This window comes from Megascapheus bottae, chromosome 9 (genome assembly GCF_031878675.1).
Source record: "Megascapheus bottae isolate mThoBot1 chromosome 9, mThoBot2.hap1, whole genome shotgun sequence".
Taxonomy (NCBI): Eukaryota; Metazoa; Chordata; class Mammalia; order Rodentia; family Geomyidae; genus Megascapheus; species Megascapheus bottae.
In genome coordinates, this window is record NC_143517.1 from 7,802,164 (window position 1) to 7,823,950 (window position 21,787).

Here is a 21,787-nt window from a genome sequence, read left to right on the forward strand (position 1 = left end):
TTATTCAGTGACTTTGTACAAAAGGTCCTAGGAACCTTTCTTCACTTCATTCAGTATGATATCACTGGGATCTGACTTTCCTTTTTGTAGGGGACAGGGAAGGAAATAGGGAAATAGCATATTGTTTGCTTGCTTTGGGAGAAGCATTTAACATCTGCTATTTAATTCTCACTGGAACCTTTGAGAGATGAATATTATCTATGTTTTACAGATGAGGAAAATAAGGTTGAATTAAGTAAATAGCTGATGTTTAAGCGGCTATTAATAAATGGAAAAAATAGGTTGGAACCACCTTCCTCCCTCTTTACCCATTCATTGAAATGAGAGATTTTTTTCATCCCAGTTCTTTGAGTGACACAGAGGCTCTAGGAATGGGGCAGGGGCATATTTTCATGGTATAGATATGTCTGAAATAAAAAGTCTTAGGGCTGGGGGAGGTGACTTACGCCTATAATGCTAGCTACTCAGGAGGCTGAGATCTGAGGATCAAGGCTCAAAGCCAGACCTGGCACAAAAGGACCTGAGACTGTTATCTCCAATTAACCTCTAGAAAATGGGAAGTGGGACTTGGCTCAAGGGTAGGTTCAAGCCCCATGACTCACAAAAAATATGTTTTGGGAACTAATATTTACTACTCATTTATTACAAACTGGAGACTGGAGAGGGCTGGATGCTCTAGTGGCTTATGCCTGTAACCCTAGCTACAAGAGGCTGAGATCTGAAGATCACCACTCCCAGCCAGGTAGACAAATTCAAGAGACTCTTATCTCCAATTAACTAGCAAAAAGTTGACAATGGAAATATAGCTGTAGTGGTAAAGTAACAGCCTTGAGCCCTGAGTTCAGGAGAGCAAGGTAGGGGAGGGGATTGGAGAGCTTGAAATGATTAGGGCTAATGAAACATAAAGGGCTTAGACAATTGCTAATGACCACAAAATATGGCCCATTTATTTTTCAAGTTTGCTTTCATTGCAAAAATGGTGTTTTATTAATGACTTTGTAGCTGGATAGCTGTATTGTATAATTTGGTGGTGGAGGAAGGATGATCTACCATGTAGAATCTGTTCTCCGTTTACACTTTATTTGGGGAGAGGGCTGTACACTTGCTCTTAGTCAATTCAGAGTTTTCTATCAGATGGACCCCAGTCTGTCTCTCATGCAGGCCCATGGCAGCAGGGACTATGACACATGTCTCTAGGATTCAGAGGGGCTAAAGAGAAAGAGAAAACCAAAGACAGAGAATGCTGTGGGAAATGGGTTGGAGTTGGGTTTGGAGGATTGGTAGGACTTGCCTAAATTCTTGGCATGAGGGAGCCAATTATAGCAAAACATGATAATGCCACATGTTGAGTACTTAGAAGGGCGGGGGGAGGGGAGGCAGGGAGAAGGAAGTCGCATGGTTGGGGCCAGCCACACGGGGTATGTTGAAGTGAATGAGGCCAGGTGGTGAGGGGCAGTCATGGTGGGTTGGCTAGTTGAGATTTTTATCAGTGGTAGTGATGTAGGTTGTATTAGAGATGCTACTGAAATAATGTCTAATATTTATTGTGTATGTATGTATGTATTTATTTAATTACTCTGCATATACTGAAGATTTATAAGTGTGGTTATTGCACCTTGTATAATAGTATTCAAAACCAAAACAAAAAGGCTCTGACCCCTGAGGCAATATGTACCTGAGAGAAGGGTAAGTAAAACAGGTAAATTTGTATACTAATTATATTAAAGAGAAACATAAGGAGATATGCTGAGGGAGGGTATGGAAAAACAATCTACATTTGTTGTGTGTGGCTGTCTTAGGGCACTTAGCCCTGAACATTGTTCCTGAGCTTCTGTGCTTAAGGTTAGTACTCAACCACTTGAGTTATATCTCCACTTTGAGCATTTTGGTGGTTAATTGGTAACAAGAGTCTCAAACACTTGCTTTCCCAGACTAGTTGCAAATCTTGATCTTCAGAGGTCAGCCTCCTTAGTAGCTAGTATTACAGTTATGAGCCATCAGCACTCAGCCACAATTTTTATTTATTGTTGTTTGTTTATGGGCTTTTGATTCAGGGTCTTGAGTTTACTTGACTGGCACCCTGCCACTTGAGCCATGTCTCCAGCCCTGTTTTCCTTTGGTTAATGGAAAGTGAAATCTTGCGAACTTTCTGCCTGAGTTGACCTCCACCCTCATCTCTCAGCTCCCCACTTAGCAAAGATTGCAGGTGAGAGCCTCTGATGCCCACCTGCAACTCATGTAACACACAGAGATGCAAAGGAATAGTATACTTCATTTTCCTGTTGTACTTTTTTATGGGGACCTTATATGATCCCCCAAATGTCTATTTGTGCCTTTTCTTTAAACAACTATGTTCATTTCTAAGGCAAAAATGTGAGACTAACTGGAGGTATCCTCTCATGTATTAGTTTCCCCTGAAGAAAAACTATTCATTTCTCTTTCAAGGGGTATAAGCATGTGAAAGGTGGAGTTCATGGGTCCCTGCTTAAGAGCTCCATTTCTCCTCCCCACAGTGCACCAGCTCAATCATTCCATACATCCCCTTACCACTCCACTTACCAGCAACCTGCCCTACCCTATCCTACCCTCCTACCCTCATAGCCACTGCTTCCCCCGCTCAGATGTACTGGGTCACAGTAAATCTTGGTTTATAGCACTTCGAGTGTAATTTTTCCTAGGCAACCACAGAGGGCAAGATTGTGGGAGATTTCTTTAGTGAGCAGTGAAGTCTTAATAACAGAAATGTTGGAGTGTAATGTTATAGTGCCATTTAGGAAAAAAAAAGATACATTACAGAGAAATTATTTTTTGTTTTATTTTTAGTGCCTACAATTGAAATTAGAGTTTTAGACCCTAGGTCTAAAGTACAAAAGTCTTAAGTTAATCCCCAGTTAAATAAAAAGACCATGGTGCAGTCTGGGAATATGACTTAGTGGTAGAGTGCTTACCTAGCATGCATGAAGCCCTGGTTTCAATACACATAAACAGAAAAAGCCAGAAGTGGCACTGTGGCTCAAGTGGTAGAGTGCTAGCCTTAAGCAAAAGCAGAGAAAGGAGATTTATTCCATGCCAATCTTGGGTCATGGAAATTCAGTACATCTTCAGCCAGCTGCAGGATTCAGATATTGGCTTCAGGTTAGAAAGAACTGGGGACAGAGGGTGAGAAAGGTTTGAATAGTTAAAGCAGCCACAAGGCATACTTGTGAGCTGGCAGACCATTAGTTTAGTTTGTATCCTTGGAAGAGTTTAGAAATTATCACGTTTTTGCTGGAACAGAACAGGAATAAGATGACTCGTGAATTCTGGCTGTTTGCTTTAATAAGGCATTATTTGTTTGATGGTAGATTGCCTTCCAAATGAGTCTCTTGTCTGTGAATCTGGTCTTTCTTGGAGCCCATGGTGAATGCAAAAGTGATTACAGCGAGAATATAGCTCCGATAAAAGGAAACAGAGACAAAGTTGGAGGACTTCTAGTTAATTCACAATATCTAGTCAAATCATTCTTTAAGTTACATCTTACAAAGTTCCTCAGGAATGGAATGTGTGTACTTTGCTACACAACTTTTCACGCTCGAGTTATATCTTATGTCACCATGCTCACTGTCAGTTTTTAAGCGACAGTGAGCACTTGGGTTTTCTCAAGGCCAGAGCTCTATCACTTGAGCCTCAGCACCATTTCCGGTTTTTTTCTATGTATGTGGTATCGAGGAATCGAACCCGGGTCTTTGTGCATGCTAGGCAAGCACTCTACCACTAGGCTAAACTCCCGGCCCCTAAGCGACACTTTTCTTATTACAATCACCACAGAAAACCCAGTTTCACAAAGATATAATACCACAGGACTATAGTACAATCTAGTCTTGAGCTAAGAGCATTCATGTTGTGCGATAGAGGTCATTGCCTTTTCTGTGCAAACTTGCAGCATTTTGTAGCTCTCCCGTGACTGTACTATAGTACCCCAGAGTGCCTCCAAGCGCAGTTGGGTAACTGTGCTTGAGAACACAGTTTGCCGATCCTGGGGCTTGAACTCAAGGCCTGGACACTGTTCCTGCACCTCTCTTTGTTCTCAAGACTAATGCTCTACCACTTGAACCACAGCACCACTTCCAGCTATTTCTGAGTAGTTTATTGGAGATAATGAGTCTCATGGACTTTCCTGGCCAGGCTTTGAACTGCCACTCTTAGATCTCAGACTCCTGAATAGCTAGGATTACAAACGTGAGCTACCAGTGCTTGACTGAGAACAGTGCTTTTATACATTTTTTTCCTTCTCCAAGTCTTGTAGCACTTCTTGGTGGTCCTTGTTTATAAGATAATAATGGCAGATCTGGCTGTGTCCTCGGTTTTCTCTTTTCCATCTTTGGATATCGTGCACTGCAGACACAAGCCATGTAAGAAGTCGCTGCTGTGTGGTTACTGTTTAGATTCTTGACCTAGGTTCAAATCATTGCCAGGCTTTCACCCTTACCTCTTACTATAAGCCCAAAGCTTTGATGGAGAATTTTCCATGCTTTTGGTTACTTTCAGTAAATGAGAACTTCTAGGATTGCAGCAGAATAGTAAGAAATCTGTAGGCCTGCTTGTCTCCAAGTACTGAGGACAAGAACCATATTGCATGCCCTGGATGGAATCAGGAAAGGACTGGCTGTTTGATTTCAAATCTTTACAGTTCCATTTTTATGAAAATAAGACATTACAGCTCATGGTGGACTTATTGGCAAGGTGAAAAGAGAAAATGAAAAACTACCCATTGTTGAAGCATAGATGCGTTAACTCGTATTTAAATTATATTTTTATATTTCTTCCAAGCTTTTTGCATAAATAGGCTGTAAATAAAGCAATTTTTGACAAGTCACATTGTATGTGTTTTCATTTATTTATTTATTTATTTATTTATTTATTTATTTATTTATTTTTGGTCAGTTACGGGGCTTGAACTTTGGTCCTGGGCATTGTCCCTGAACTCTTCAGCTTAAGGTTACTGGTCTATACTTTGAGCCACAGCACCACTTCCAGGTTTCTTGTGGTTAATCGGAGATGAGAGTATCAAGGACATTTATGCCCAGGCTGGCTTTGAACCTCAATCCTCAGATCTCAGTCTCCTTACTAACTAGGATTACAGGTATGAGCCACCAGCACCTGGCTCTACTAGATATTTTTAAAAGTAATCTCTCTCTCTCTCTCTCTCTCTCTCTCTCTCTCTCTCTCTCTCTCTCTCTCTCTCTCTCTCCCCCCCCCCCTCTCCCCCCCTCTCTCTCTCCCCCCTCTCTCTCTCCCCCTCTCTCCCTCTCTTTCCCTCTCTCTCTGACAGTACTAACCCTTGAACTCAAGGTCCCTCCATCTCTATGGGCCTTTTTTACTCACATAGGGTGCTCTTATCACTTGAGCCATGCCTCCACCTGTCATTTTCCTGGATAACTGGGGATGAATCTTGCAGGGTTTTATGCTTGGTCTGCCTGTGGAACATGATTTTCCAAGACAGCTTCCTGCGTAGCGAGAATCAGGCACGAGCCACCAGTGCCTGTCAAAACAAATTGGTTCTTATGTTCTCAATGTATACATGAGTTAAAACATGCATACAGCCTCCACAAATGGAAATTTATTTTTGGTTTTTACAGGTTAACTATTTAAAAATCAAAATAGCTAAGAAGCTTTAACATAAAATAGCAGACTTCTACTGCCTCACCCAGACTCTATCACCAGATCGAGCACTCTTAGCCTCTATTTCAATGACTCTTCAATAATCCATTGAAAGGTGCACACTTTATGGATCCACTGCTCCACCTACTTTTTACCTACTGGAGTTATTGAACCATTGATTAGAAGCAGTTCTGCCAGTTACACACTCCCTACACAAATATATGTATATGTGTATATACAAACTCAAGGCCATATTATAAGATGTACTTTGTCTTCTTATTTTATACGTTTAATCTAACAGCACATTTTACTTATCATAAGTAACTAAGGCATATGATTAGGAAGTATGACTTTATCATTAATCATTAATAGGTTGCCCAGCTTAAATGAGTTCTTTTCCCAAGCTAAAGCTGTACACATTTGTGGAACAGGTCAAAAAAGACTTAATGAAATTCTGTTGTGTTTCCCTTCCTTTCTTTCCCTTTTCATTTTTCTCCTTTCCTTCTCGGTCATGGGGCTTGAGCTCTGGGCTTAGGCGCTGTCCTTGAGCTCTTCAAGGCTATGCCCTGGCGCAGCTCTTCCGGTTTTCTGGTGGTTAACTGGAGATAAGAGTCTCATGGACTTTCCTGCCCAGGGCTGCCTTTGAACTGAGATCCTCAGATCTCAGCCTCATGAGTAGCTAGGATTTCAGGTGTGAGCCATTGGCACCCAGCCCTCCTTCGTCTTTAGGAGCGTCTGTGTTGTTCAGGCTGATCTAGATCTCCTAGACTTTCGCAACCCTCCAGTCTCTATTGCATTTCGAATGATAATTTTTAAGGCCAAGCAGGAACAGCACTGTTGGGCGTTAAGAGGCACATTGTCGAGGTATAATTCAAAAGTATGTAGATCAAGATCAATACCTATCTGTCACAATCCATTTAAAACATTAATGGACTTCTAATGGACTTTGTAGATTTACAAATAATTGGCATGGAAAGCACAACATTCTCATATAGCCCTCTGTAACCCCTGTTTCCCTCTAGCATGTTTCTCATTAATGGCCAGTATTGGTGTGGTATGTTTGTTACAGTGATGAACTTGTATTGATACATGAGGAGTATTATTATTCCTGGTGTCATCTATGGATGGTGACAAATGTGTGGTAACTCGTGTTCTCCATTATAGTAGAACATGTAATCAATTCAATACCCTCAAATTTTTGTGGATTTTCTATTCATTCTTCCATTGTCCTAACTCATGAACAGTCACTCAACCTTTTTACTGTCTTTGTAGATTTCCTTCTCCAGAAGGTTCCATAGTTGAAATCATACAATACAGAACCTTTTCAGAGTGCCTTCTTCTACTAAGTAGACATCCCTTTTATGTTCTCCCATGTCTTCTCATAGCTTGGTAGCTCATTTTAGTATCAAATAACATGCCATTGTCTGCAGGGACTGCCATTTATTTACCCATTCATCTTCTGAAGGACATCTCAGTTTCTGTAAACATCCATGTGCAAAGGGTTTGGGGTTTTGGTTGGTATTCGTGTTTTTTAGCTCCTTTGGGTAAACACCAAGGAGTAATTACTAGATCATAGGGTAAGAGTAGATAATTTTAAAACTTTAGAAACTTTAAAACTGGTCTACACCCTCCTAAGCAATGACTGAGAGTTCCTGTTGCTCAACATCATCACCGGCATTTTCTGTTATTTTCAGATTGTTGCCATTGTGATATGTATGTAGGCATATTGTTACTTTCATTTTCCAGATCTTTTGTTATTAATAAATGATAGGAAGCATATTTTCGTATTTTGTATGTCAAAAATAAAATCAAAGTGAAATGTAACATCAAGATAAAATCAAAATTTTGGTTTGATATCCATGGCCCTTGGTATGCTCCTGAGAGGAAAAGTAGGCAGAATAAATCATTCTCACGTTTCTTCCCTTTCTGTCTCCTGTGATCCATCTATATTTAATTACAGATGCAAGGTGATGATCTTCTCGTAAGGTTTCAGGACCCATTCCATAGACAGCAGGTCTGTATGTGTGTCTTCATGTTTGTGTTTGCACAGACAGAGCAGTGCACGTCGGGTTAGACAACATTTCTGATTATGCTCCTTACATTTTATAAGGGGATATAGAAGAGATCTTTGGTTTGTGACCTCACCACCCTGCCCATGCCCAATCTTTTTAGAGTTCAGAATCGGAGCAGTGTCAGGGCTGGTCAGTACATGGATGGGAAAATGTCCTTTACTGATAACTGAGGAAGCATAACGGTTTGTCCTAATCTGTAACAGAAATATTAGCATTTGAGGGTTTTGTGAGTGATAAAATACCAGATTTTCCCACGAGGCAGTAAGTAGAGGCCGAGAAAGTGACTTAACATCTTACATTGTACGGAACCACCCTTCGCAGTTTCTGACTGGAAATGTTAGTAATATTAAGATTCAAAAGGCCTGTTGTGAACGGCAAACTTGCTTGCATCCATGAACATATTACTTCTTTGCACTGGCCCCTGGAACAGCTAGAACTTTTCAGATTTGTAAAGCTACACCTCACAATTGTGTAGGAATCTATGGCAATGTAACAATCACTAGTTTATAGGTGCAAGATGGAGATTCGCTTTTCCCCTCTGATCTCACAGCAACTCCTATTATGTTCTATGCATTTACATAAGTTACTTTAACTCTTTTTTGTGCTAGTCCCAGGGCTTGAACTCAGAGCCTGGGCACTTTCCCTGAGCTTTTACTTAAGGGTAGTGATCTGCCACTTGAGCCACAGCTCCACTTCTGGCGTTTTTGGGTAGTTACTTGGAGATAAGAGTCTCACGGACTTTTCTGCCTGGTCTGGCGTTGAACCTCATTCCTCCGATCTTAGTCTTTGCAATAGTTTGGATTACAGGCATGAGCCACCAGCTCCCAGCACTTCAATTTTTAAAGTAGGACATGAATATATCCATGTCTGAATGTAAAGGCTGGATTATTGGGCATAGATATGGGTCCAGAAACCAAATTACTTTTATGTAATGCTTCTTGGTGCAGAATTTCTCCTTCGGGTCTTTTAAATGCTTTTTTCCCCTACAATACATAAGTTTCCATGAGCTCATCTTGTTTTCATACTGTTCCCTTTTATTGTTAAGAGAAACAAAACCAGCTTCAAAAACACAACAAGGCACTGCCGCTCTCCTCAAGGAGGATTAGACAGCAGGGGCTGCTAGCTGCTTACTGGCCCAGGGGCCCAGCTCCCTGACCTGTGCAGGTCCTGCTGGCAGACACACCTTGTCATAATCTGGTCTCTAATGAGGTCTCCATTTGTTTTGCTGCAGCCATCTCAGCTCTTTCTCTGAACCGCTGCTCACTCCAGGTGCTAGATCTCTGCTGGGGCATTTGTTCAGCTTCAGCTTCTCTGTCCCTTCTAAGTCACTGGCTGGCCCAGTCTTCCCATAGCACATAGGCTCAACTGCCCCATGCCCAGCCATTTCCTGTGTCTAGTAAAAACCTTCCTGATTAGCCTAGTACTGGTGACTCACACCTGTCATCAGAGACACTCAGGCAGGAAAGTCCACGACACTCATAAACAACCAGAAAGCTGGAAGAGGAGCTATGGCTCAAGTGGTAGAGTATTATTAACCTTGAGCCAGAAAGCTCAGGGACAGCACCCAGGCCCTGAGTTCAAGACCCAGGACCAATACACACACACACACACACACACACACACACACACACACACACACACACACACACACACACTCCTGATTGATAGTTCATCTCCTTTGAGATTCTTAGCCAAGACTATGGTTCCAGCTGTATCTTCTCCAACTAGTTTAATCTTACAGTTGATTAGATTTAAAAGGTCTTACACCAGGGATTCAAATTCTCTTCTTTGGTTTAAAAGTGTTAAATTTTCTTTTCATTTTTTGTATAAATGTTAGACAATCTACTAGATAGATTGTATTACATATAGTTTATATTGTATATAGTATATATGCCATATATTAAATGTATGTATGGTATGCACATTTATATATTGTATTTTGTATACATTTTCTGTACAACTTGCATATATTTTATTACACAAGTATATTAAAACACATTGTGTGTATATATATATATATGTATACATAGTTTGAAAAAATAGAAAACACAAAAAAATTATAGAATAAGGGAAACTGAGTATAGGACCTAAACAACTTTCAAAATTATGTTACATATGACTGGAAAATTTAAAAATTGGAAAAGACTAAAGCAAAAATATGTATAATCCTACCAATTGTAGACAACATTATGGCATTTTAACAAATTTCTTCCTACATTTTTTCTACTTATTTGTCCCTTTTCCCATCATAAGAATGCTCTAACACTGCATATAATACTGGTTTTACTTAAAAATTATTTTGAAGGCGGGAAGTTTGGCCTAGTGGTAGAGTGGGGGAGGACACTAAAGCAGAAGAACTTTTGCTTGTTGTTATTGTTGTTTTTGCCATTCCTGGGGCTTGAAATCAGGGAGTCAGTGCCACTGCTGGCCTTTTCTGCTTATGCGTTACTGAGGAATCAAACCAAAGGCTTTATGCATACGAGACAAGCAATCTATCACTACACTGCATTCCCACCCCCAAAAGACATAAAGCATTTAAAAATGTTTTAAATAAAACATGATTTTTAAAATGTTTTAAAGTTGAAGCCTGTCTTTTGATTTGGGTGAGGAATTAGTATATTCTAAAATCTAGAATGTGTAAACAGCTCCGAAATTTCAACACAGAAAGAAACCATGGCAATGGCAAGCCGTTTGCAGATGAATAGAACAGATCCTTCCCAAACCAAGTACAAAATGAAGCCATGAAGGAAATATACTTCAAAATGATACCGAGATTCCGCCTCAACCCAATCAGAGCAGAAATCATGAAGAAAGGGCCAGGAGTGTAGCCTAGTGGTAGAGTGCTCACTTAGCATGCATGAAGCCCTGGGTTCGATTCCTCGGTACCACATGCACAGAAAAAGCCAGAAGTGGTGCTGTGGCTCAAGTGGCACTCCCTCCTCTTTTCTGTAGAGTTCTTTCTCAGAACACCAGCTACTCCCAGCTAGACAACTTTCCGTGGCTCTCTGCTAAAAAGAAGCTTGTCTTCCCTGGCATAGCCCAGAAAGAATGGCCATGGGCTTCTCTAATCCCATCTCCTGACTTCATGACACACCTCATGCATCCGTGTCCTGTCACAAATACACATCACACACTGACACATGTGCAGCATACGCACTAACTCATCACCTTACCATGCATTTTCTGTTAATTTGATTGTTTTGTCAGTCGTGGAGCTTGAACTCTGGGCCTGAGTGACGTCCCTGAGCTCTTCAGCTCAAGGCTAGCACCCTACCACTTGAGCCTCTGTGCCACTTCCAATTTTCTGGTGATTAATTGGAGATAAGAGTCTCACAGATTTTTGTGCTTGGGCTGGCTTTGAACCTCCATCCTCAGATCTCAGCCTCCTGAGTAGCTGGGATTACAGGTGTGAGCTACCCGTGTCCATCTACTTTTGATTTTTTAAAGAGTATACTCTGTCAGGGCCTGGAGTGTGGCGTAGTGGTAGTGTGCTCACCTATCATGCATGACGCCCTGGGTTCGATTCCCTGGAACCACATACACAGAAAAAAAAAAAAAAAGAAGAGTATACTTTGTCCAGACTGACAAGGATAGTGATTCTCTTCTATATGTCTCCAGTGTAGCTGGGATGATTATAATACAACATCTTTTGCTTCTTTTTGCATGAGTGTGTGTGTGTGTGTGTGTGTGTGTGTGTGTGTGTGTGTGTGTGTGTGTGTGTGGTGAGATTTGAACTCTGGGCCTGGGCACTGCCCCTGACCTCTTCAGTTCAAGACTCACACTCTACCCCTTGAGCCACAGCACCACTTCCAGTTGTCTAGTAGTTAATTGGAGATAGGAGTCTCATGAACTTTCATGCCTAGGCTGGCTTGAACTGCGATTCTCGGATTTCAGCCTCCTGAGTAGCTAGGATTCCAAGGGTGACCCACTGGTGTCCAGCCACCTCTAGCTCTTTGTTGTTGTTGTTGTTGACATTCACTCTCTGAGCTTTACTTTCCCTGCAATATTCACACCTTCCATCTATGCCTTTTGCCTCCCACCCTTTCTGACATGTATGATTATTGTGTTTGCTTTAATCAGTAACATCTGGATACTACAACTTCAGGTGAGAGGTCAGACTTCAGAGCTCTTAAGAAGTCTTTGGATGAGTAATTCTCACATGTGACTCACTGCCACTAAGACATTGTTAGGGCAATGGAAAAAAATAGATTCAATTTGGTAGTTGTTGAAGGTGAAAGATATGAGTCCAAATAAGAAGAAAACATGGCACCAACACAGTGATTTATATATTTTGATATAGGATCTCATTGTGTAGCTCCAGTTGGCTTTGAATTGCAATCCTCTGAAGTGTAGGCATTCTGGGCATGCGCCATCATGCCCTGCTACATGTTTTATTTTACAGACATTTTAATAGTCTATAAAGACAAGATACTTATGTCATCAGGGGTCAAATCCCACTGACTTTGTTTTTAAATGTTAGCATTTAGGATTATATGGACCATTAGTGGAATTATGTTCTCAGATTACTAAGAATAAAATAGAAGAATGGAGTAGAATCGAACAGAATAAAAATCTGATAGGATACAATATGTTGAACAGAGACTGGAATAGTCAGATTTCTCAGGAGAGCATGGCATCTAGTTTCCTAATTCTGTTTCTTTAAGCTCTGCTTAATGAGTAGTAAGTAATTTAAGAACTTCGTAAGAAACAGCAGACTAGATAAAGGAATGCGAGAGTTGTCAGTTTTCCCTAGTTCAGTGAAGGAGTCCTTTTGAAAACCTGCGGTTGCTCTCTGTAATATAAATGACACTTGCAGCACATTCTAGTTCCTTGTTCTTCGTAGCTAATGAGATCCCCAGAAACACAATCAAGCTGCATGGTTGCTTCCTTGTCAAGCAGGCAAGCAAGTCATTTTTGCAGATCTTACCAGTGGCCAAATGATACTAAAAAAGAATGATAAAGACTTGTTCTAGACTCTTTTTATTTTGGCAGTACTAGGATTTGAACTCAGGATTTTATGCTTTCTAGACAGATATTCTACCACTTATACCATGTTTCAGCCCATTTTGATTTTTTAGCTTTTCAAATAGGTCTTGCACTTTTCCCCTTACTAGCCAGAGCAATGATCTTCCTATTTATACTTCTCTCCATAGCTGAGATTACATATTTATTGTTTTAGGTAAGTTCTGGTGAATATTTTGTCCAAGCTATACACCTGATCTTCACCTTCCAAACTTCAATGCATCATGCCCAGTGACTAGGAAAAAGTATTTACTATACTAAATCCCTGAAATAAAGATTAGCTATCTGGATGAGTATTTGGGAAGAGATGTTAGCAGCCCCCCATTTTCCATACGTGTTGCTAAGTGGTTATTTGTGATTAAGGAGCTGATGTCTATGTCTCTGCAGACCATGCACAGAAACATCCACATTGCATCTACATTCTCAGTCCAAGTCCAAGTCCAAGACCAGGACTCAAACTCAATACCTGAAGCTTTTGCTCATTGGCTAGCATGCTGCCAACTGAAGCCCACTTCCAACCAATTATAATTTCTATTTTTTGCAAGGGGGTCAGCTGTGGGCCGTGAACTATGAGCCTGGGTGCTATCCCTGAGTTGTTTTGCTCAAAGCTAGTGTTCTACCACTTTGAGCCATAGTGCCACTTTCAGTTTTCTGATGGCTAATTGGAGATAAGAGTCTCATGGGCTTTTGTGACCCGGCTGGCTTTGAACTGTGATCCTCAGATTTCAGCCTCCTGAGTAGCTAGAATAACAGGTATAAGCCACTGGCACCCAGCTCCAATTATGATTATTTTTAACCAAAAGTATCTACGTTGCTGGGCAGTGGTATCTCTTGCCTATAAGATACTCATGCCTAACTACTCAGAAAGATGAGATATGAGGATTACAGTTCAAAGCCAACCTAGACAGGAAAGTCCTTGAGAGTCTGATCTCCAATCAACCACCAAAAATCCAGACGTGAGCCAGGCACTGGTGGCTCACCCCTGTAATCCCAGCAATCTAGGAGGCTGAGATCTGAGGATCACTGTTCAAAGCCAGCCTGGGCACAAAAGTCCATGAGACTCTTATCTCCAATTAAATACCAAAAAACTAGAAGTGGTCCTGTAGCTCAAGGGGTAGGGCAGTAGCCTTGAGCTGCAGAGGTCAGGGACAGCACCCAAGTCCAGAGTTCAAACCCCATGATGAACAAAAATAAAACAAACAAAAAACCCCAGAAGTGAAGCTATGGCTCAAGTAGTAGAGTGCTAGCCTTGAGCAAAAAAGAGCTCAAGACAGCATCTAGGAACTGAGTTCTGGCACACATGCACACACACACACACACACACACACACACACACACACACACACACACACAATATTGGGGGAAATTCCCAGCAACCTCATCCATAGCACTCATTATAAGTGAAGTTAGACTCCTCGTTGAGAACACACTTCTGGGTGACTCACTCAGCCCTCTGGTCCCTCCTGCAAACTCAGGGCACACCTAAACCTATGCTGTTATACCAGATCTATTACCCACAGTTTAACCACATTCACCTTTGTCTCTCTCTCATTGGCTATTTTTTTTTGTTTTCATTTTATTAACCTCATTATTGACTCTTTTGTGGTGAAACACTTCATATTATTTTGAGAAAGAGGCAGATTATGAAAATAACCTCCTGGTTTCACATTAATGAAGTAGGAGTTTTAAAATGACAGCTCAATAGCTGGGAAAATAGCAAGAATACAGGCTGTATAATTTGGTGTAGCCTTAGACATTAGACCAAAATGTTGTGTGAGCAAGACTTAGCTCCACTACTCACCAGAAATGTCTTTGGAACTGTTATTTAACCTCTCCGAGCCTTAGTTTACAAGTGCAAAGCAAGCACAATAGTACCTTGGACTTCTTCAAGGATTAAATGGTGAGATGTTCAACACATCATAACTGTTTAATAAAAACACTGAAGTACGGAGCAGTGTATAGCAGAGTTGAGACCCTAGGACATATGCAAATACTTATAGCACTTAAGTGTATTTTTTTTGGTCAGTCATGGGGCTTGACTTCTGATCCTGGGAACTGTACCTGAGCTCTTCAGCTCAATGCTAGTGCTCTACTACTTAAGCCACAGCACCACTTTTGGTTTTCTGCTGGTTAATTGGAGGTGAGTAGTCTCATGGACTTTTGTGCCTAGGCTGGCTTTGAACCATAATGCTCATATCTCAGCCTCCTGAGTAGCTAGTGTTCCAGGCATGAGCCACCGGTGCCCAGCTGTTAAAGTGTATTTTCTCCCTCTCGGGGCCCTTTGCCCAGCATGCTATATTGCATGGTTTACTGTTGGTCATCAGATCACAGATTTCTTGCTAATCTAGCTGCAGGGCCCCAAACTTGAACTCTGTGCCTAATGGAGGAGCAGAGGCCACTTCCAGTGTTTCCAGTGAGGTGGTTTTCATTTGATCATCTGCAGATGATAAAGGGGAAAACATAAAACAAGAACAAACAAATGACAATCTATGGCTATGGAATCATTGGTGACACTTTGCATTGTAGCTTCCTCTGGACGTCTTTGTGGAAGTTGGAGTTGGATGTCTCCACTCCCTCCTCTTTCCTGTAGAGTTCTTTCTCAGAACTAGAAATCACCACCTGCTACTCCCAGCTAGACAACTTTCCGTGGCTCTCTGCTAAAAAGAAGCTTGTCTTCCCTGGCATAGCCCAGAAAGAATGGCCATGGGCTTCACTAATCCCATCTCCTGACTTCATGACACACCTCATGCATCCGTGTCCTGTCACAAATACACATCACGTGCACATCACACACCGGGGTGACATATGCACAGCATGCACACAGACTCATCATCTTACCATGCATTTTCTATCTTTTGTTTTTGTTTTTGGTTCTTCATGGGACTTGAACTTTTAGCCTGGACACTGTCCCTGACCTCTTCAGCTCAAGACTAGCACTCTATCACTTGAGCCACAGCACCACTTCCGGTTTTCTGGTGGTGAATTGGAGATAAGAGTCTCACGGACTTCATGCCCAGGCTGGCATTCAGCCATGAGCTTCAGATCTCAGCCTCCTGAGTAGCTAGGATTACAGGCATAAACCACTCATGCTTGGCTAGCATTTTCTGTCATTTTGACGACAATGTATTTTCATAGCTCATAATATTCTCTTTTTGTGTCCCACCTTCCTTTGATTATATTTCCTTTTTAACTAATATTCAAATTTTCAAATACACAGAAAAAAATGATGAAAGAACATATACTTTCTGCAGATGAACTAAGTTGTAGATATTTCAACACACCTGTCCCTTCCTCTCCTCTCCCTCATTGCAACTGAAGGGTTGAAAGTTCTAGAAACCTTAACATTTAATCCCTCACATGCCCGTGGCCTCTCGTAAGCAGTGGCTGTTCCTCTGCCTTGCTATGGTGCCATGATCACATGGATAAACCCACATCAGCTCCTAGGTATCAGCCCTAAGCCAGCTCAGGTTTTCCCAGTTTCTCCCACCCATGAGGCACCAGGATTTAGTCAAAATATTATCCCTTAGTCCTCCACCCCCTCCTATCTTTCCTGGCCTTGTTTCCATCTCTCTCAGATCATACATGTCCCAGGCAGATGAAAAAGCACCCCTCTACCACCCCTGGTGCATACTCTTGTACTTCCACCCACATTTAGTTATCCATTGTCCTTCTTAAGGTGAACTTCACCAACTAGAATAGAGGTGGATAGTCAGTCACCCTTTTGGTTCCCTGCAGCACAATACCTGTAACTGGCCCCTAGCACATGCCCGAAGCTCATGTGCCAAAAGACGTCGTGATCCTCAGCTTGGGCTGTGGCTTGGGGCCGTCAACAGGCTCATCTGGACTGGACTTGCTGAAAGCTATAAGAGGACAAGGAAAGGGAGGGGTGAATGAATGCCACCTCAGGCTGTTTTGAAAGAGCCAACATGTGTGCAGAAGCCTCTAGAACTGACTTCCAGTATATAGGAAAAAACAGAGATGAGAAGACAGAACCGGCACATTCAGAACGTGTGATGGCCTAAAGATGACGCATCTGGGTACTTCTACTACAAGGGAAAGGGACATAAATGTTTCATATTACAAGAGGTTCAAGGATTGGGTGTAGCACAGTGACAGAGCATTTGCCAAGCAAGATGGAGACCCTGGAAGGAAGGAGGAGAGGCACAGGTTGAGGAAAAGGGATTGATGCGGGGGAGGGAGGAATCCCCTTTGTGCATAGGATTGGATGGTGACCCAGTTAATCTGGTCTGGGTGGGAAAGGATTCAGCCAGATTCTGGAAGACCAGGGCACCTCCACTTCCAGCTTTTTGCTGGTGAATTGGGGGTGATTGGCTTTGAACCATGATCCTCAGATCTCAGCCCGGTGAGTAGCAAGAGGATTGATTATAGGGGTGAACCACGAGGGTTCATGAGTCAAGGAACCCACCCAGGACTCCTCTCCCTGGGGTGCACAAGGATTTCCTCTTACCCTATTTGTCTTAATTTTAAAAGCACCATTTTGAGACTGAGCAGTTAGTCACAGATTTGGGTAGGGGCCCTGGAGAGTATGGTAGGAAAACAACTGACATGCTTAGTTACAGATCAACTTGAAAAATTCATCTTGACTTGAGAAATTTCAGTGTGTGTATGTGTGTGTGTGCGTGTGTGTGTGTGTGTGGAGTGGAGGGGGGATGTGCTGTTTTGAATGAAAGAAGTACTCGCTTCCCTTTTATTTTGGGAACTAGAGTTCACTGGTTACAGAAAGAGGTGTGGCTATCTTTTAGAGACTTGTTCCCGAGCTAGTGAACTGGAAATCTGCAGAAGGGTAGAACCGTGTGAAAAGCTGGATGAATAGGAACCAGGTAGGGAGACAAAGTCCTGGGGGTTTCTTAGAAAGTGCTGCCCTCTCCCATGAGGTATTGTTTAGTTCACAACACTTCTCCCCCAAATTGAGAATTATCTTTCCATCCTCTAAAGTTCTAGAAATGTGCCTCCAATTTGTCAGTGCTCTAGACTTACATAGATCACATGGAGTGTACTGTGTCTGCACTGAACCCCAAAGAATGTCCTAGAAGACCTTCTCATAGGGATCAGTACAGATTCTGTTTTGTTTTTAAATTGTGAGTTCAACTGCAAGATCATACTCTACGAGGAGTGTAGTGTGATTCATATTTTCAATGTCATCTTTTTAGTCTCCAGAGTACCCTATCCATTCTATACATAACTGGACAAAGAAATGGAAGAGTTTACCATTTAGCTGCAGGGTGGGGTCATTCTATACTAGTCACACAAGGGCTTTGCCTCTCAGTACTGTCTGCAGTCCCAGCTTGTGAATGGGACTCTACCATCCCCTCTGGTTTCCAAGCTCAAAATATCTTGCTGTGAAGCCTAAAGGATTTAATTATCTGGATTTTATTACAGATATGTTTTTCTCCCACACTTGTGTCTCTTTTCATTTCCTCATATCTGGAAGACCACCATCATATCTTCCTAGGCCCCAAGCTCCATTCAATTAGAGCAATGTCTGAAGCCTCTCACCCCCCCCACACCCCTAGCTCTTAATCACACCTTGTCATGAAACCACAAGGCCGCTCTCCTTTGTACACTTCAGATGCCACTTGTTTTAAGGTTAAAAAATAAAATTAAGTTGTCAGCATTGCACCCAACATGTGCCTTCTTACCCAGTTCTGGTTTCTACTGTCCTATTGGCCACTTCTTGTTCTTCCTTCTCCTCTTCCTCCTTTTTTGTGGTACTGGTACTGGTGTTTGAACTCAGGGCCTTATATTACCCTCCCTTCCCCCCCTCATATACATCTATATACACATATAATCTTTGAATGGTTGTACAGAACAGTTGCCATTCAACAAGGCAGTTTATAAATACAATGCATCTTGACCAATGTGATTCTTTCACATTGTCACATCCTTCTCATTTCTTGTTTTTGTTTTGTGGGTCATGGGGCTTAAACTTGGCTAGGGCACTGTCCCTGAGCTCTTCAGCTCAAGGCTACCTCCCTACCCTTGATCCAAGCCCCACTTCCCATTTTCTAGAGGTAAATTGGAGATAAGAATCTCAGATCCTTTTGTTGCTGGGTGGCTTTGAACCTTGATCCTCAGATCTCAGCCTCTTGAGTATCTAGGATTATAGGCATGAGCCACCACTCCCGGCTTATCCTTTTCATTTCTTGATGGAAGGGTTTAATGGTGTTGAAGCAGTTCTTAGAAGAGTCCACATGATCTTGATATTGTTATGGCTGCATGTATAGTTCCCTCTTCCTGGAATCCCTCTGCTGATTTTGCCACCTGGCTGACATCTCTCCAAACTTGATTTGTACTATTTCTTTTAGGAAGTTTCTTTGGCCAACTCCTTTTCCTCTTGCCGGAGTTAGAGGTTCTATCTTAGAAGATCTTAGGTTTCCTCTCTCACCAACTGGCCACATTATGCTGTAATTTAATTAAGCCATCTTTGCCATAAGAATATAAGCACATTTAGAATAGGAATTATGTGACAGAAAATCGATGGTTAATACTTTAGAATGTATGGATGAGTGAATGAACACAAGAATGACCAAATCCATTTGTGAACATTTTCCATATTTGAATGTATTCATCTATGCATGATAAAGAAAAAAGTTCCTTAATCTTCTTTAATGAAGGGGTTGGGGTGGCTTAAAGCCAGTTTCTGGAGTGATAAAACAATGTCATTGCTTTCTGTTTCAACAGGAAATATGGGATGTATAAAATCAAAAAGGAAAGACAATCTGAATGACGATGGAGTAGATATGATGAAGCCTCAACCAGTACGTAATACTGACCGAACTATTTATGTGAGAGATCCAACGTCCAATAAACAGCAAAGGCCAGTAAGTAGATAGTCTCAGGGAGGATTCTCACCACAGGACTGGAGCATGGCTGTCTAATTTAAATCCTAATCTGTACTACGTGCATGCAAAACATACATTGGCCCTTACATAATTTTCGGTATGCTTTTTAACTTCATCCTTACAAGAATGTGTAAATTGGATAGTCATTTGCATTACTAAACAATTAAGCAGGCCTTCAGTAATAGTTTATGTGTTAAGAAAACCATCTTTCTATTACTGGTACATCGAGCCCATAGGTTGTATGGCTTCGAGTAAGTAGTGAGATCAACACCAACATCTGGAAGTGACAGGGAATTCTGGGTTCAAATGAGAAACTAAAATTCTACTCTTGGATCTTATAGGATATCATACTTTGACTCCTTCCTGACATTCCTTCAGTGAATTGAGAACAGTACAGATAAAAAGCTTAGACAGCTACCTAGTCTAGAAATCTTTACATGAGTGATGTGCTATCCAATGCATTTTGGAAGTGCTTGTCCCAGAAAGAATTACCATCACAGTTTAGAGGAAACAGAAACTAAATCTACTTTCTTTCAAGTCACCCTATCCTTTGCATATCTTCTCTTCGCATATCTGTTTATCACACTGTAGCCTGGCTTTCATGGCATCTCTTGGCATTTAGGAAGGAAACAGCTTATTTTATGTTAGCTAAATATCTTTATTAAGAATTTTCATGGCTTGTCTAGTCTGACAGGTTTTGAAAGGCTTTGAAATTTTAGGAATCTATTCTAAGCTGGTCTCCTAGTCCTCTTCCATATTTCCCCTTTACCTTTGGGTGAAATTTATCTGTCACAAGTAAAATCTATGTCATAATAGAGGCTCTGATAAATCAGATATCACGAGAAATTGAGTGAAGAATGATGCATTGTGCTATCCACCTATGTGTGTGATATTTTTAGATTGACAAATGAACACTGAACTATGTATACTTATATGGAGAAAATAAAGTAGTTTAACAATTTAATGGTTGCCAATACATATGAAAGGAAAATTAAGTCAGGTACCAGCGGCTCATTCCTGTAATCCTAGCTACTCACTCAGGAGGCAAAGATCGGGTGATCAAAGTGCAAATCCAGACAAATCAGACTTTTATCATCAACACACCAACAAAAAAGCTGAAAGTGGAGATACAGCTCAAGTTGTAGTATTCTGCCGTCTTTAAGCAGAAAAAGCTACGCAAGAATTTCAAGCTGTAGTACAAGCACAGACACACACTCAGAAAAGTTTACAAGTTTGTAATAGTCCAGGAATGTGGCCTAATGGTAGAGTGCTTGCCACACATGCATGAAGCCCTTGGTTCAATTCCTTGCTACCACAGACACACACACACACACACACACACACACACACACACACAAAACAAAAACCAGAAGTGGTACTATGGCTCAGGTGGTAAAGGGTTATCCTTGAGGAAGCTCAAGGACAGTGCCCAGGCCCTGAATTCAAGCCCCAGGACTGGCAAAATATAAAAATAAGGTTCATGCAATTACTTGATAATCCAGGAAATCTCTTAAAAAAAGAATTTCATAATAACGTGTAGATATAGAAGTATATATTATTTAAGCATAATTAACTAAAAGTGAAATAAGAGGCATTAGAGTCCCAAATAGTTCTTGTAGACTTCAAAATTCTCATAAAAAAGATCTGTTTGAGTCTTATGCCAAATTCTACAGATTTTATATGCTTTAAAACCTAAGCGTTTTTTTTCTTGTTTATTTTGTTTTTGTTTTTTAAATGGTGAATGAAGTTGTCCTTTATTCAGAAGAACGGAGACTGGTAAAGAGTCCCACACCATTTTCTCCTCGTGCTCAGAGTTACAGGGGATTGAAAGTCAAGAGAGGAAGCGGAAGTAGAAAGCATGCTTGGTATCTTTTGATTCCTCACGTACCCTTAGCATTCTAGTGCATATCTTCTGTGGTCACAGATGCCCTCACCCCAGGAGCTGGTTAGTTTGGCTTCATGCCATGGCCATATATAGCTCTCTTCTTCCCTGCTGGACATGCCAAACTGCAGGAGTCTGAGGAGAAGAGGAGGTGCACACTTTAGGAAGAACTATTCTAAGTAAAGATCTAGAATGATAGTGTGAGATGTACATGTTTTGCATCTATAAACTATATATTGAACTGGGCTGGGTAGGCGTGTGCTGCCAGCTGCTCTGGAGTCTGAGGCTGAGGGTCACCTGAGTTTATG

General features: G+C 41.4%; 1 protein-coding gene across 5 annotated transcripts in view; it reads left to right on the top strand.

Moving 5' to 3' along the window:
- Nucleotides 1-21,787, top strand: part of Lyn (LYN proto-oncogene, Src family tyrosine kinase) — a 134,856-nt gene that overhangs the window by 34,720 nt on the left and 78,349 nt on the right. For 4 of the 5 annotated variants that reach the window (XM_090338831.1, XM_090338833.1, XM_090338832.1 and 1 more), the window contains exon 2: nucleotides 19,437-19,576. In XM_090338831.1, coding sequence (XP_090194957.1) covers nucleotides 19,442-19,576 — 135 coding nt within the window. In that variant the 5' untranslated portion in view covers nucleotides 19,437-19,441. The remainder of the gene's footprint in view (nucleotides 1-19,436; nucleotides 19,577-21,787) is intronic. The other variant, XM_090338835.1, reaches the window with a different exon arrangement.